Genomic DNA, 15,239 nt, shown 5'->3' with positions numbered 1-15,239 from the left:
CAATGAACCTACGAACCATCTATCAGGTGCTTTACGCTCTGATGACTACTGAAGAGAATCAAACTCATTTTTAAAAAGATGTTTTATTCAGTCCCTACTAACTCTCCCTTGTGAACCCAGTACTTCATTAAGAACAATGACCAGTAATTATACCTGGTTTAGTTGCTGTCTTTATATTTATTGAGGTCTGGACTGCAATAGGGCAAATGCCGCTTTGGTTTCTTCTTTCTTCTGCTATGGCTTGGGCTGCAGCAACTGTGAGAAAGAATCATACCATATTAAGAAAAGCTCTACAACCAAAACTCATTAAATAAATATCTAAAATAAATACATAAATTTCTATTTGAGGTTGCAGATCCTTTTATTAAATAACTAACTTGGGACTGCTCAACTTGCAAGAAGAAAAAAATGTGTCGACTGAGACTTCCGATCTGGTACAGCTTTTGTTTGTAAAAACAAGTTACCAAACCTTACATTTTAACATGTGTAGCAATAGACTCCAGAGTTTAAGAAAAAAAAAATTTTTAAATCAAACTTAAAGAACTTTTCTAAGAAGAAAAATATTATTTACCAAAATTATGAGTCTGACTTGCCCTTAATAATAAAACTCTGCTACCACATGTGTATTTGCGGGCTGAATACGTATAAGTAATAGTCGATTAGCACTGGTAGAATCATACTCTGATGAGACCCAAGCAGTGAAAGGTTTATGAAGGTCTTTCATTATTTCATGACATGAAACAAAGCGGATTAGCTGCATAAAGTAAACCATTAAGGGATGCTTACAATGTACTTCTAAAACTGGATCTTCAAAAATAAATGTTAATTATAAATTAGACTCCAAAACAGTAATTTGAGCATTTGTGCAGAGACCCATTCACCTTACATGAGTTTCACCAAGGTGAGTACAGTGAACTGCAGGGCTACGAGTCCCACTTAACCATACAGAAATTAAATGCTAGCAATATTAATTTCGCTAAATAGTGAAACCCATTAAGTAGTGAGGGAGACTAATTTACTGTATCACTTTCCACAGATTTGCTTTATTTTGCTATCAACTTTTACTAATCACCTTTTAGGGTGCAAAGGTGAGGTGTTACAGGGAAAGCAGGCAGGGAAACCTGTAGCACAGCGTTACCCCATTTTAGCGCACAGCTTCGAACAGGAGTGCCCTTACAGCAGTGACACCTTGTTCTCACGCTGGCTGACAGACACAGGGAGATCAGCTTGGTTCTTAGAGAAAAGCCCAACTTCTGGGGAAGCAAGAGAATATACCACACAATCAACCAAACATGAGAAAGCAGAAGTCTACATCTGTTTTAAACCAAAAAGGCAACCCACAAAAACGACGCATAACGTGCTGCGATTTCAACCATAATATGAAGGACGAGCAGCAGAATTTGGTGTTATATTTAAAAAAAACCAAGACAACAGCTTTGCTGATGATCTCAGGCTTCCCTTTAATAGAGTAGTGGAGAACGCAAAGGAGGAAGGAAGAGCCTCCCTCTTCTCTGCGCACTGCCATGACAACTAGTTGTGTCATGGTAATAACCCTCCCAAAGGCTGTGCCCAAGAACAATCACCTCAAAGTATGTAATCCCATGTGATGTCAGTGATAAATGCTGATTACAATACTTATTCAGCAACTCTAAATTGTCACCCGCAGCTGTTGCCATGTCTTGAATTAATTTTTCATTGCAGCATCAAACAAAAGTCTTCCTTAGTTCCATCCCTCAGTACATCTCTGAGGCTCTTTTCAAACAAGTCAGAGACCAGATATGGTGTGACATGGTAAAATTATCAACTGACAAAGAGAACACTTAAAAAGGGCTCACTGCAATTTCACTATATAGACCAAAGTCAGTCAAAAAGCTGATTTTGTACACTGTTGCATGTCACATGGATGGAGAATTTTTGGACTAGATTCCCAAGTGGAGAACAACAAAATTATATATTTTTAACACAATTAGATGTGAAAACAGCCTGAGGAAAACCAGCCTACTGCAGGTTTTTCCGAGAGCAAAAATATACAGCCTGGGCATTTATATCCAATGACACCTTTGTAGATCACAAAGACTGAAAGGACATAAGCTTCAAATACCATTTAAAGTTAAGACAAATACTGAAACCCAGTTGCCTCTTTTCTTCAGTCTCCATCAGCAATGGAGAAGAGACAGGAGGGGTACAAGCAGACTGAGCCAGTTCCGCTCAGCCCAGCTGGGAAACGAGCCCAACAGAATAAATTCACCCTACACCTGCACCAGGTTTAGTTAAGACCAACACTGTAATTTCACCTCAACTCTCAAAAGTTTAAGCATCCACATTTCTGTAACAAAGTTACAGCAGGAAGCAAGCTGCAATTTAAACAGCTCCAATATTAACCTTATTTTACTTGCAAAAGTATTTTATTATTAGAAATCTTACTGAACAAACCAGTCATAATGGATGTAGGGGATTATGCATTTATTTATTAATTTTAAAAAATAAACACTTGATAATGTTCATGATGAGAAGGCACTCATTTAAAAAAGTGTGTCTTATCTGCAAAACAATTAGTCAGTCCATCCTAACTAATTAATTAAGTTTGCAAAAAGTACTTGAGGTTCTATAGAACAGGAAAGTGGGTTACAGAAACAGTACAGCTTGCAAAGGACAGAGAGGTGAAAAAAGTCTAGAAATACTTAGCCAAAGGATTTCGTATGTCAGGGTTTTTTTTATGTCAGCTGAAATATTTATGTTCTCTGCTTCAGTGCTTCATTATCTGCATACAAACGATGTGCTTACAAATCTGAAAGTAGCAGATTTAAAGGCACCAGGAGTGCCCCTTCATGTTACACAGAAGCAATCCTTTTAACTAACAGCAAGTTAGAATTAGAAGCGAAGTGGGGATTTGAACAGAAGTTTAAGAGGGGAACAGCCATCATTACATACATCCCCAAGATGTGTGATGTGAGCTCAGTTTCATCAAGTGTCAGGTCAACAGACAGATTTTACAACCCTTGTCAATTTTATGGTGAATTTACACTATTTAAACTGTGATTTTCAAAATCCACGTTCTACTACAGTAGAAGAAAATAAATTGCATACTGTTGTACCCTGCAGCCATTTTAAAAACGACAGATATTATTTTCCTTTAATATGATAAAAGAGATCCTAATTTTTAATACATTTAAATATTCTTTGGCACAGACTTCTGTAATTTTTTTTCCTAGTCCTCCATGATGAATATAGCAGTCTGCTATGGAGCAAAGCTTCACTGAAAAGAATTTTCCACAAAGTCTAATATCTCTGTAAAATAAGCCTAATACCTCTGTAATTAATCAGGATACCCCAGAATGGGAAACCAGTTAACAACCATTTCACCACAACCTGTGTCATCTGCTGTGTTACTGGGGGGTGCCTTCATGGACATAGCCAGCAAGTTTCCTGGACAAGAAAAATTGTCTTAGAGGCAAATTAAATCTCAGCTCTATTCTGAACTCCCCCTCCCACAGCAGTCACTAAAGACTTTCACAACTATAATCTATCAGCATAATGTGTGTGCTTATTTTACAGTAGTTTACCTTTGAATACTTCAGATAAAACTAATAAAAGTACAAGCCACACAAGCCACACGTGTGGACAATAATAATATTTGCATTCATGTATCATAAACAGGGCTATTTGGAACATAACACAGTTAATTTGGGAAACAGTTTTTCTTCTTCATCCTCATCACTGTTTAGCACTTCGTGTCTGGTCAAGCGTATCATGAATAAACCAAACCAACGGAAGCACCAGGAACCGGCCGCTGCAGGAGGCAACATGCCAGATAAAACTGACTCCCCAATTTCACCTTCCAGCTCACTGTAACGCTGACTGCGCAGGTACGGCGACACCTCCCTTGCACCAAGCACGACAGCACGTCCCTTCGCTGATCAGGTTCCCGATATGCCCTGAAAAGACCGGTGCTAAAAATAACAACTTTATTTCTATTTCAATCCTTGCACTGAGTTAATACCCTTGGTCCTTGCCAGGACTGTCAAAGGACCCACATAGTTGCTCTTCTTAGTAAACCTCATTAGGGACTGAACTGGCTCTGTCCCTTTACCTAGCAAGGTTTAGGGCTTCCATCCCATCGCCTCTCCCGCTATCCGTGACCCAGTCGGACGCTGCCCCACTCGCTCATCCCTTCCCACGCCGAACCAGAAAGAGAGCAGAAAGTGGTGACCTTCACAGAAATCCTTCTGGTTCTTATGATTTAATGACTCATTATGCAAACCAAACAAAAAAATCAGACTAAGCCTTTGAAATTGGAAGTTAGGAGGTCTCCTGAATGTTAAGCTTTGTTATAAATCAAAGCATTTTCAAGTAAGGTTAAAGCAGGTAACAAGCCAATAAGCAATCCATAAAACAAAACTAATCTGACCTTCCCAACAAATATCTGATTTTATAGAAAACTGTGTCAAATCTGCAGGATGTCATTTTTGTCTTGCTCCACTACAGGCAGCTACTGTTTGTCTAGCTGATAGCAATCCTGTTCAGTAATGGTGCTCAGATCCTATTTCTTTTAATAATTTTTGTGTTTGCTTTCAGGAATGCAGGGGGAAGTCAGCATTCAAATTTAAGTCTTCTGCATATTGTTAATTAAAACAGGTTAAGGCAAATGGACACAAGATCATATAGTTAGATGCTTTCAAAACTGGGTATTGGTTTCATACTATTACTCCTTGTTTAAAGGAAAAGGATGCTCGCTCACACAAACAGGTGGACAACACAGAAAGCTTCTACCGAGGAACAGAAGAGCCCTCTCTGTATGCAATCCTCTTTCCCCTTCTTTCTATCTTTCCCTGTTCATCCTTGTGTCCCATCTTTGGGCTGCAAGGACTGACAGGCTCCACAACCAAATACATGAGCCAGCAGGTACCTTCTGACAGACCAGCTGGGAGGCAGATGGTTCTCCTGTTTTGTCTGGACAGTCACCAGATGGGAAGCACACAGATCTCCAGAAAGCAGTGCAGGCTGTCTCTCAGCTTCAGCAGGCCAGAAGAGCTTCCTGTTGTCTTATCCTTATTCCAGACTCTATTTGCACACTTCCATTATGTATTTTACCCTGCATGAGATACCTATTCTACTGCCTTTATGTGCTTTCCTGCCCTTAAGCCCATTTCTGCAGCTAATTCTGTACAACAATCTGTTTTCTTCCCAATGTTCAAGGCAGTTTAGGATGATTTCTTCAGTTCATCGCAAGTACCGATCCCACTGGAAAACTGCTTGACACAAGCATTCCTTTGCAGTATATGAATTAGCAGCTCCACAAGTAAGTATTTGAGGTATATTTGCAAGAATATAGTTTTTACTTAACCTTAAACGTCCATACACAGATTAAGAGCTAGAAACATTAAAAAAAAATTTAACAAATATTTCTTGTAAGGAAACCTCCAAAAATAATGGCTGAAGCAATCTCAGAGACGTGTTACCGTATTTGTTCAGCCTAGGGCATGCTCGGAGAAGCACCAGGAAAGTTGCTAGAGTGATTTGTGTGTTAATCTCTGTGCACTTTTCCCCAGGGGAAACACACAATCTAAACCAAACTTGAATGTAATATGAGCACAGACCAAGGAATCAAAATTTCTCCTTAAAAGAATTGGCAGCCATCTCCCAAAATGTCCTACAGTCAGAGGTGCTACACCCTTGTCTGACAGCCACACCAGATGAGTACCATCCTTAGTCCCAACACTACTGGTATATACTGTGAACGTGTCTCCTGCGGAGGCCTCACTGACTCCTGCTGTTGCTCATACTCTCTTATTTTAACCTTGCTCACGCTGCTCAGCCAAGAGTTATGCTTCTCTCTAATAGGAAAAGCAACTGCCAGCACAACGCTTAAAGAAAACAAAGAGATGTCACCAATTCTTACACAAGCCATCGTAAAGTTGGTAAGAAGCATTGCCTGTCCTGTGTACGTGGGGCTGGCAAGCTAGATCTACCCCTTCCTTTGGAAAAGGCACCCAGCTTCACAATTTGGGGTTATTAATAAGGTATGTTATTACCACTTGAAAGAAATGAAACTGAACCTGATACTCTCTCACTGGCCTTCTGCTGCCTTCACTTTCCCCTTTGCCACTGTCTTCTTCCCCACAGTTCTTCCTCATCTTCCCAAAGTAATGTCAAAAAGTTTACATTCAGCATGATCCATTTGTCACTTTTTTTTTTTAAAAAAAAGAACACAGTATAGAATCACAGAGTGTCCTGAGTTGGAGAGGACCCACAAGGATCATCAAGTCCAGCTCCTGTCCCTGCACAGGACAGCCCCAAAATTCATACCATGTGTCTGAGGACACTGTCCAAATGCTTCTTGAATATCGCCAGGCTGGTGCCGTGATGCCTCCCTGGGGAGCCTGTTCCAGGGCTCCACCACCCTCTGGGGGAAGAACCTTTTCTTAATATCCAAACTAAACCTCCCCGGCGCATCTTATTGCCATTCCCTTTTGATATGATAACATGATTTGTACAAAAAGGCCCTCCAAAGGGGGCACTTCAATTAGTATACTCCCAACTCCCTGCAAGCTTTAATGCAAGTAGATCTTTTCCCTGCTCTACCTGGCATTAGTTATTAGTCAGTTTATTGCATTGTGCTTACCAAGCTTATCTACACAACCTCTCTTCAGAGCTGATGCTTCCTATATAAAGGATATACAAACATTACAGTCCCAATTGTGTTCTTTAGCAAATGGCCACGCATTGCTGTTCTTTGCTGTCTAGAAGCACAGTCTTAATAAGATACAGCCACAGGGAAGCCAGAGGTTTGAAAGGTTGGAACGCTCATTATGCTTCCCAGTGAAAGAGCAAGGCACTAAGGTATTTATACTCTCTGTAAAATTCTCCACCAGAATACATTACGGTTGTATTTTAGATGTAAAGAGAATACTTCTGCACAAAGTTTCTGTGGGATGGCAACTACAAACTCTTCTCACCAACTGCAAAACAAAATAAATTGCTTTCATCCACCTTGAGTGATTTCTTTTAAGGATATATTAGACACTGACTGTAATGCTGATGCAATGAAGTATGACTAAAAGTCCCTTGTGAACCTTCCCAAGTGTAACAGAAATCAGTATTTACCTGTTTCTGCATAGTGGGAATTCCAAAATATCCCAACACACTGGACTAAAATGAAAGCAGCTTATGTAATAAACACACCCTTACATCATTTCAAGTGGATTCACTGTGAAATGTAGTAGTTATGTGACATAACTTAAATTCTTATATATAGGTGTGTACAGATTAAACACTCCAAACCTGACAGAATTCAACAAAGGTTTTACAGCTACAGGATGAAAAAGGTAAAATGGTGGAGTTTTAAACACAGTGGAAGACTGTAAGTACCCATTCTGCTGTACAGATAATTTTCTTTCATTACCTACACTTTCCAATGCCTCAGGCTCCTGGACTACATTAGGGGAAAAATTTTTTTAACATGTGTGTCCCTCACATTTGACTGGCTTAACAGATGTCAGAGCAGTCCCACTTCTAACATGCACGAGCAGTTTAGTTCCTACTGCAGTTCTAGCTCAAGCATCAGCAAAAGCTAGACAGACAGAAATCAGCAAGCTCTGCTTTACTGCTCCATCTCTGGCAGCCTCCTTGAATTGACTCCTGTTCACACTCCCGCATAGCCACTGCAAAAAGTAACTTCAAGACAAACTTTTGCTCTCTTCTCTTTCACATCTGTTTTCCCCATTGTATTGTTTCTTTCTTTTATATTGCACTATCCCCAACGCTGGAAATCAGTTAAGTTCTATCCACCACTTCCCCCTTTCCTGAGCAGTCTGGTTTCTTTTGCTTGCTGGAAGAACGTTCATGTAAATGCTTGTCCTCTTGTTTGCAGGCTGGCTATTGTTTAATACACCCAGCCCAAACAATGCCAGCAAAGAACACTGCCTAGCACCACAAGTCACAACTAACTTGAGACAAACCCTGTGAAAACACCATTTCGAGCTTTCTTTAGATGGAAGGATAATAGCTCCTTTACGTGACAGCAGTGAAAAGTACCGCTTTTGCCCTTTACACTTGATGAATTTCTTATGGCAACTTCAGAGCTCATTCAAACACTCTCTACTTCAGAAGAAGGGGGACCGTGTTGGTATTTACCACCAAGAGACCAGCTCCAAACTCAAACCAAATCATTCAATACAACAGTGCTGCAAGACACTAACAGGTCCAGTACGTTTAATGGAGCGAACCCACCGGCTAAAGCAGAACACAGTGGTACAAAATGTAAGAGGAACTACACTGCAAGTTTTCTTCAAACTGCATGCTAAACCTAACCATCAAAAAAAACCCCGAAAGCTCTGAGGCATTCCACTACAAGTAATGTAGGACCCCAGAAAAGTAACCACACATCAGCCCCTGCCCCAAGGAGCTTAAAGAATGGGTAAGTGAAAAGTGACAAATGGGTGTAAAAAACCCAAGCAGGATAAAAGGGCAAAAGAGACCAATAAAAAGATTATATTTTTGCTTAGTTCATTAGCCAGTGGCAGAAAGTTTTTCAGAGAAATCTGAAAGCGAGTAAGGTGATGCTGATTGGTCTGGAGACAACCGTCCTTAGTTTTGAATGTCCAGAACACAACTTACATATCATTGATCAACACTGTGCTGCAGAAAGATGTTCCTTTAAGAAATTCTCTTGGCAAAACTAAGCAGAGGATAAACATTCATATGAATAAACATGTGCTATTAAATTATGTTATTTAAGTATAAAGATCTCCACAGGATTTCTATATTCTTGTAGCCAATCCCTCTCGGACTTGGGAGAGGAATTTTAACACTTGGAAGCTTTAAAACACTTGCCCAGAGAAAGCAATTCACAGGCCATCACAGTATCTTTGCTCTCTCCCAAGATTCAGGTCAGCGCATTTAAACAGCAGAGGATGCCTGTAAATTAAAAGCCAGTTAAGTACTCATAAACCAGTATTTTAAAAGTTCCCTATGAATTATGATGGCAACAAAACGCTATGAGGAAAGACAGAGCTATTCTGAGCATGGATGGCGGTAACTGTTTTCTTCAAAGGCAACTTCAGCTGTGGATCCTTCACCTAGAAAGCAGAAGTTCAGTGCTGACTGGAAAATGAAAATAGTTTAGAAGAAAACAAAGGTCAAGCAACCTCGCCAGCCTTCCTTGAAAGCAGATGCTTGTGTCCATGTCAGTACACTGTGAACACCACAAGCATACACGGTGGATGGCTGAAGTGTTATGCAAGACATTTCAAGGAGGCTTCTCTTTCAAATGAAAGCACATTGAGCAACATTTGATTTTTCTTCCATGAATCCCACACTCCAAACAAGTTAATTACCAGCATCCAGAACAGTTTTAATTATTGGACAGGCATGTGCAAACACATCGAAAGCATATCATCAATTACTAATTACCTGGTTGTAAGCTGCATAATTGGAAGCTAAATGGTGCTAATTTATTTGCAGCAGACCAGGAATTTGAAGTCCCTAGTTTATTTTTAAAATATGGCAAGTCATCTGATAAGTTATATTCAGAGAAGTCATTAAAATTGCATGCTCAGAGTTTTATTTCACAGAATCACAGGTTGGAAGGGACCTCAGGGATCATCTAGTATTTGCCAGGGTATCCTTTCACAACAGGACTGCAAACATCTCCAATGATTTAATCAAGTTTAGAGAGACAGCAGCATTTGATACCCCTACAATTATTACTAACCCAGAGTATTTCCTCCATTTATCTCATAGTAACCCAGTGCTTTTCTTCTTAACTCTCTTTATTGCTTTTAAGAACTGAGAATTAATAATAGTATATCAGTACTTTAAATATTCCTGTTTTCTTTTTGAAAAATCCAAGTGTGAAAAGAAGCAGCCATCCTAAATCCTAGTCACATTTTAAGGCTATGCACAGTAAAGGATAGTACAAGCCACAGCATCTCCAGGCTGTCACCATTAGAGTTGTGATCCTTGCAAGTCATTATTTGTTAAATACTTCCATCTGAACTGATGCATGGAATCCAAATTAATATTTTGTAATTTTAACACATGAAGAAATATGTAGAGAATGGAACATTCCATACACGAAATTTCAAAAAATATGTTGTATATGCACATGATTTTGAGAAATTTTTTTTTTTTTTGCTTTACAGCAAGGAGGATATCTGAGGATATCTTTCTTGAATGCATTTGGAGAAATCTTAAGAATTTAAAGTTTTAAATTAGAATAAAATGTTTTTAATAAACCACTTACAACTGGACGTAACCTTCAAAACATTAAGCACCTAATACGCAGCATACATCTTTATGAATCAGCATGAAATTATCCCTACTCCATACTATTGCATTTCCATGAACACAAAGAAAATGAAATTAAGACTCATAGCCATTACAATTACATTAAGTTCTCAGCCTGACTTGGGAATGTTCTTTCTCACCACTGGGCTCTACGTGAAATCCCATTTCTGTGCAGTTCTTTGCATTTATGACCTTGGCACTCTGCAAAGCAGTGTAAATACTACTTCCACGCAGGGAAAAAAGACGAAGCACAGAAAAACCTTAAAGACCTTCTCCAAAGTTATTAGGAGTTTAACAAAACAAGACACTGAAGCCAGACCTACTGCACACCAGCTGAATGCCCCAGTCACTGGGCCACCTTTGCTCCACACATGGAACATGTATGAGCCATTTGTACAAACAGCCAAGTACGACAACAACTGAATGCTGAAGATGCTTTTACTGCAACACCCCCATGCTATCACAAACCTGGCAAACGAATAGTTTCCTTGTCTTGCAGCTTCCCAGACAAGTTTTGAACCCCACCTCTACTCCTAACTACCCTGTAAAACCCAAAGGCTTTTAAGGATCCAAATTCAAAAGTAAATTCTTTCTCTCTTCCAGCAAGCAGCTCTGATGCAGAGGTCAATTCATCGGTTGCCTGACTGACAGAGGCTCCTGGAGCCCAAATCATTTTCTCTAGACAGCAGCTTCTGTTATGGGACTTTGCCACAAAGACTCTCCCAAGGAGTCCTCTAGTACTTCCATAGGTGTTGGTACAAACCTGTGTTCTTAAGTTACATTTTATAACTATTACCTAGAGAACAGACAAATCTGCGTGTGTTCCTGACTACCTGCTTGAGCAATGAAGTTTCACTATCAGTTATTCATCCAACCTTCTTTTCATGCCAGTTCCATGTATATGTGTTTGGCAAAGAAGTTACCAGGAACTGTGCTCCAGGCAAGATGGACAAAGCCAGACAGTGTCACTTACACAGGGAGAAACAACTGATTAGATGGAATGGAGCTGTTCGTGATTAGACAACTTCTGACCAAGCTGGGCTTGGCCATACAGGTCATGGGAATTATGCCTGCAGCTAGATTTGTTGAAAAAGGCACTTTATTTCTGTCCCGTGTCCTGAGACAACTATCCCAAAAGACCATGCAGGTCTTGGAAAGGAAAATGTACATACAGCATTTTAATATACTGTTTTGAACAACCCTTACAACAGTAATTCAATACACTAGTGGAAATCCTAACAACATCGCAGCCAAGCTCTGGCAAAAGCAAATACATATTCTCTACCATTGACACTACAAAAGACAGGATAGGAGATTTTAGTATTTCAGTGAAAATTAAGATAAAACAATATATGTAGGCTAAAACAGCTTAAATTATATGTATTTTTATTCTGATTATCCATACCACTCGAGAAAAACCTCACTTACTGGGTAAACCATAAGTAACTGACTCTTCCCCTCTTCTCAAATCTTAAGAAGCTCAGCAGTGTTTACAGTTTTAGAATAGGAGCAAAAATCCATCCCTCAAGGATGACAGAAGCAAGAATGGATCACAAGAATGGAGTAAGCATCTGCCATTTATGCACTGCTGTTTCACAGTGTTCACATGTTCATGCATCACTGACAGAAATGTTAACTGGCTTCTAGTTGTAGTAGCAAATTCTGCTTTTTGTCATCCACCTAAAGGAAATAAGATTGGACAAGTGTGTAAGGGCAGAAAATTATTGCAAAGGAATTGTAGAACTGACACAGCAGGCATGACTTGGCCTGCAGAATCTTAATTGCAGTTGATAGTCAAAGAAATAGAAACACCTTTTCTTTACCTCAACACTACCTTGAATTGATAAGAAAAAGATTCTCCTTAAACTTACCATATTAGTACAGAAGTTAGTAACAAGCGGCACCATGGGATTCTATACTTTCAAGGCCTAAAATAATTAACAAGCACCAATCAGCCACATATCAAACCAGTATCCAGAGGCTGGTGACAGAGAGCAGAAGCAGGGAACAAGAACCCAGCAGTGTCCTGTAATAAGGACCCACAAAAGGAACCTATGCAAAAGGTAACTATACAAAAGGCATATGGACACCACCTAGTGAGACTACCAAAGAGCCGTGGTTTCTCAGCAAGACGCTGCAAATTTGTATTGTCTTTAAACATGAGATTCCCAACCAGAAGTTCACTGGCAAATGACTGAAGGTGCAGAGCACTATATTTGTTTTACATAGATGTTTGTTCGCCCTATTAAGACCGCAAAGTACAAAACTGCCCACAGACCAGCAGAAACTGGGTGCAAGTATCCTAGCAAGCAGGTGTTTTGGAACCGTGAAGCTCCCCACGGAGCCAACCGAGCTTAGAAAGGCAGAATGTTAAGTCCCTCTCTAAACCTGCTAAACAGTAGCGTAGGACCGAACAAGGTTCCTCCTGCTGCCTTTTTTTTCCTCCACATCACCTCCAAACAGCTGCGGTATCAGGGTTGGTTGCTGCTCACAACTTCTCCAAACAGCAGCAAATACAGTGGCAATTATCTTGCAAATTCCACTGTTAACCACTGGATTGCAAGGATGATTTCTAAACATCATTTGCTTTCCCTAGAGTGAGGGAGTGCTACTGACAAGAAGGAAGAAGCAGAACTGCAGTGGCCTGTACACTCACAGACAGTGTTGCTTCAATTCACATTAGCAATGCGTTCATCTTCTAGCACAGTAACTGCTAGAAATTTACTCTATGTAAATTGAAGTCTAGATTCTGGTTCAGTGACTTCTACCCCCTCAGGGAAAAAAAAACTCAAGGTCTAGCCTTTCCAGGATCTAGTGAGGGTTTTATTTGGGTTTTTTTTTTTTTTTTAACATGATGCGCATACTAGAACATGTGCATGTCTAAAGGGAGATGGAGCTGCCTAGTTAAAGGAACATTTTGCCTCTGGTTTTTGGACTAAATCTAGGCCCTGACAGCTGTCAGCAAATGTGGGTACCCATCTTTAGAAAAGCTTAGGAGCCACAGCGTAAGTGCATCAATACACAAAAGAAAATTCAGCCGTTCTAGCAGGGAGGATAAGGATCATACAGACATGGTCCGTGCAGGTGAGAAGCGCTACCTTTTGGAAGACTGTTTTCCTTCTGGAGCACTAGATTGTCTTAATTTTGAAAGAGAAATAAAAAGCAATTAAATAATATTTCTGACACACAACACACTGAAGAAGACTGCCAGATGACAGCTGTGCATTCAGGACCTTTTGCCAGCACTCTTCTTTATGTAATTACTCAGGTACATTGAAAACAACCAAATGAGAGGCTGTCAGGTTAGTTTTTGTACATAGCCCAGGTTAGGTAGTTTAGATCAAGCCACAATTCTCTCTTTTTTTTTTTTTTTTTTTTTTAGTCTGGGATAAGAAAATGTTTACCATTTCTGATGGCTTGCCCACAAAGCTAACTGCGGAGGTAAGCCATGAAATTATACTTGGAACATACAGCACGCACAACAACACTCGTTTCAGAGTATGACATTACGAAGGGCCTCCAGTATAAACAGGCACATAAACACACTCGGGGACAAAACGAAGCAGGGTTTCGTTAGTGCTCTTAAGACACCACTTCAAAAAAGTAAAAAAAAAAAAAAAAAAAAAAAAAAAAAGATATTAACAACTCTTTGGTTAGGAACCAATGTCACTGACTGTCCCTGCCTTCTGCGCTCGGGGCTCGGAGCAGTCACCAGTCACATCACTGGGACAAACCATCTGCAGTAGCTGCCAGCCTGAACACAAGAGCCCCCACAGACACCAAGAAGTTCAGCCCGTCAAGAAGAGGTGAAAAATAAGCGATTCGAGCAAGGCGGCAGTCCCGCAGCCGCCCCCGCTGCCGCCCGCAGCCTGCGAGGGGCCCCGAGTCAGCGATTACCGCCGCGGGGGGGACGGGGACCCGCCGCCTCACAGACCCGACCAGACGGGGAGAGGGGCCGGGGCCGGGCGGCGGGAGGCGCGCCTCGCCCCTTGCCAGCCGGACACAAAGCCCGGCGCCCCCAGATCCCGCTGCCGGCGCCCGGCGCCGCGTGCCCCCCACCACGGGAAGGCGGCCGGGCGCACTGCGGGGCGGAAGGCGAGCGGGACGGGGCGGGGGCACCCGGCCCCAGCAGTGGGCCGTGCCCTTGGGCCGCCGGAGCGCAGTGGGTCCTCAGCCCGGCCCCCACCTCCCCTTCCTCCCCCTCCCGGCCCGGCGCCGCGCTGCCCGCTCTCACCCATCTGCTCCCGCAGCCCCTTCAAGGAGGAGGAGGAAGAGCTGGAGGGGGGGGGCCGCGCCACCGCCACCACCACCCTCCGCCATCTTCAGCGCCGGGACGCGCGACTGCCGGCCGGGCAGAAGGGGGACGCGGGAGCGCAGTGCGCAGGCTCCGTGCCGCCCGCCAGCGCCGCCGCGGGGGAGGGCTGGGCCCCGCCGCGCCCCGCCGCGCCTCGCCGGGCCCCGCCGCTCCGCGCCGCCCGCCCGCCCGGCGCCGGCCCCTCACACCGCCCGCCTGGCCTGGCCGGGCCGGTGGCGAAGCCCTGGGGCTGCCCCGCCACGGGCCTCAAGGAGCGGCGGCGCAAAAGGCGCTGTTCCTCCCCCTCGCTCCATCCCGCTCGAGGCGGCGGGCGGCCGCCGAAAGGGACGTCGAAGCCGTTAGAAGCGGAGCTGCCGTGGTCCCCCGTGGGCCTGGCTCCGAGGAGGACTCAGCACCCCAGGCCACCCCCCAGCGGGACACCCGCCCTGCCGCTGTGGCCTGTGTGCAGGGCAGGGGGTGACAGCCCAACCACCCGCAGGCCCCGTGCCTGGGGGGTGGTTTGTGGCCCCGCAACAGCTGCAAAGGTTACCCCGCCATTGACGATGGATGATGAATCGCCTTCCGGTAGGGAGCCCTCAAAGAGAGCCCTGTGGGCCAGGTCTCCGGTATAGCGAGCCGTTCCAAACAGTCAGTCCCT

The 15,239-nt window shown here is 42.7% G+C and overlaps 1 protein-coding gene across 17 annotated transcripts in view; it reads right to left on the bottom strand.

Moving 5' to 3' along the window:
- Nucleotides 1-14,656, bottom strand: part of MAP7D3 (MAP7 domain containing 3) — a 46,231-nt gene extending 31,575 nt beyond the window's left edge. For all 17 annotated transcript variants that reach the window (XM_075106760.1, XM_075106759.1, XM_075106763.1 and 14 more), the window contains exons 1-2: nucleotides 14,522-14,656; nucleotides 154-255 (exon numbers count right to left, since the gene is read on the bottom strand). In XM_075106760.1, coding sequence (XP_074962861.1) covers nucleotides 154-255; nucleotides 14,522-14,525 — 106 coding nt within the window. In that variant the 5' untranslated portion in view covers nucleotides 14,526-14,656. The remainder of the gene's footprint in view (nucleotides 1-153; nucleotides 256-14,521) is intronic.
- Between the last annotated feature and the right edge of the window lie 583 nt (nucleotides 14,657-15,239).

Source organism: Phalacrocorax aristotelis, chromosome 11 (genome assembly GCF_949628215.1).
Source record: "Phalacrocorax aristotelis chromosome 11, bGulAri2.1, whole genome shotgun sequence".
NCBI lineage: Eukaryota > Metazoa > Chordata > Aves > Suliformes > Phalacrocoracidae > Phalacrocorax > Phalacrocorax aristotelis.
The sequence above is the reverse complement of the archived record's forward strand: the minus strand, read 5'-3'. Positions and strand labels throughout refer to the sequence as shown.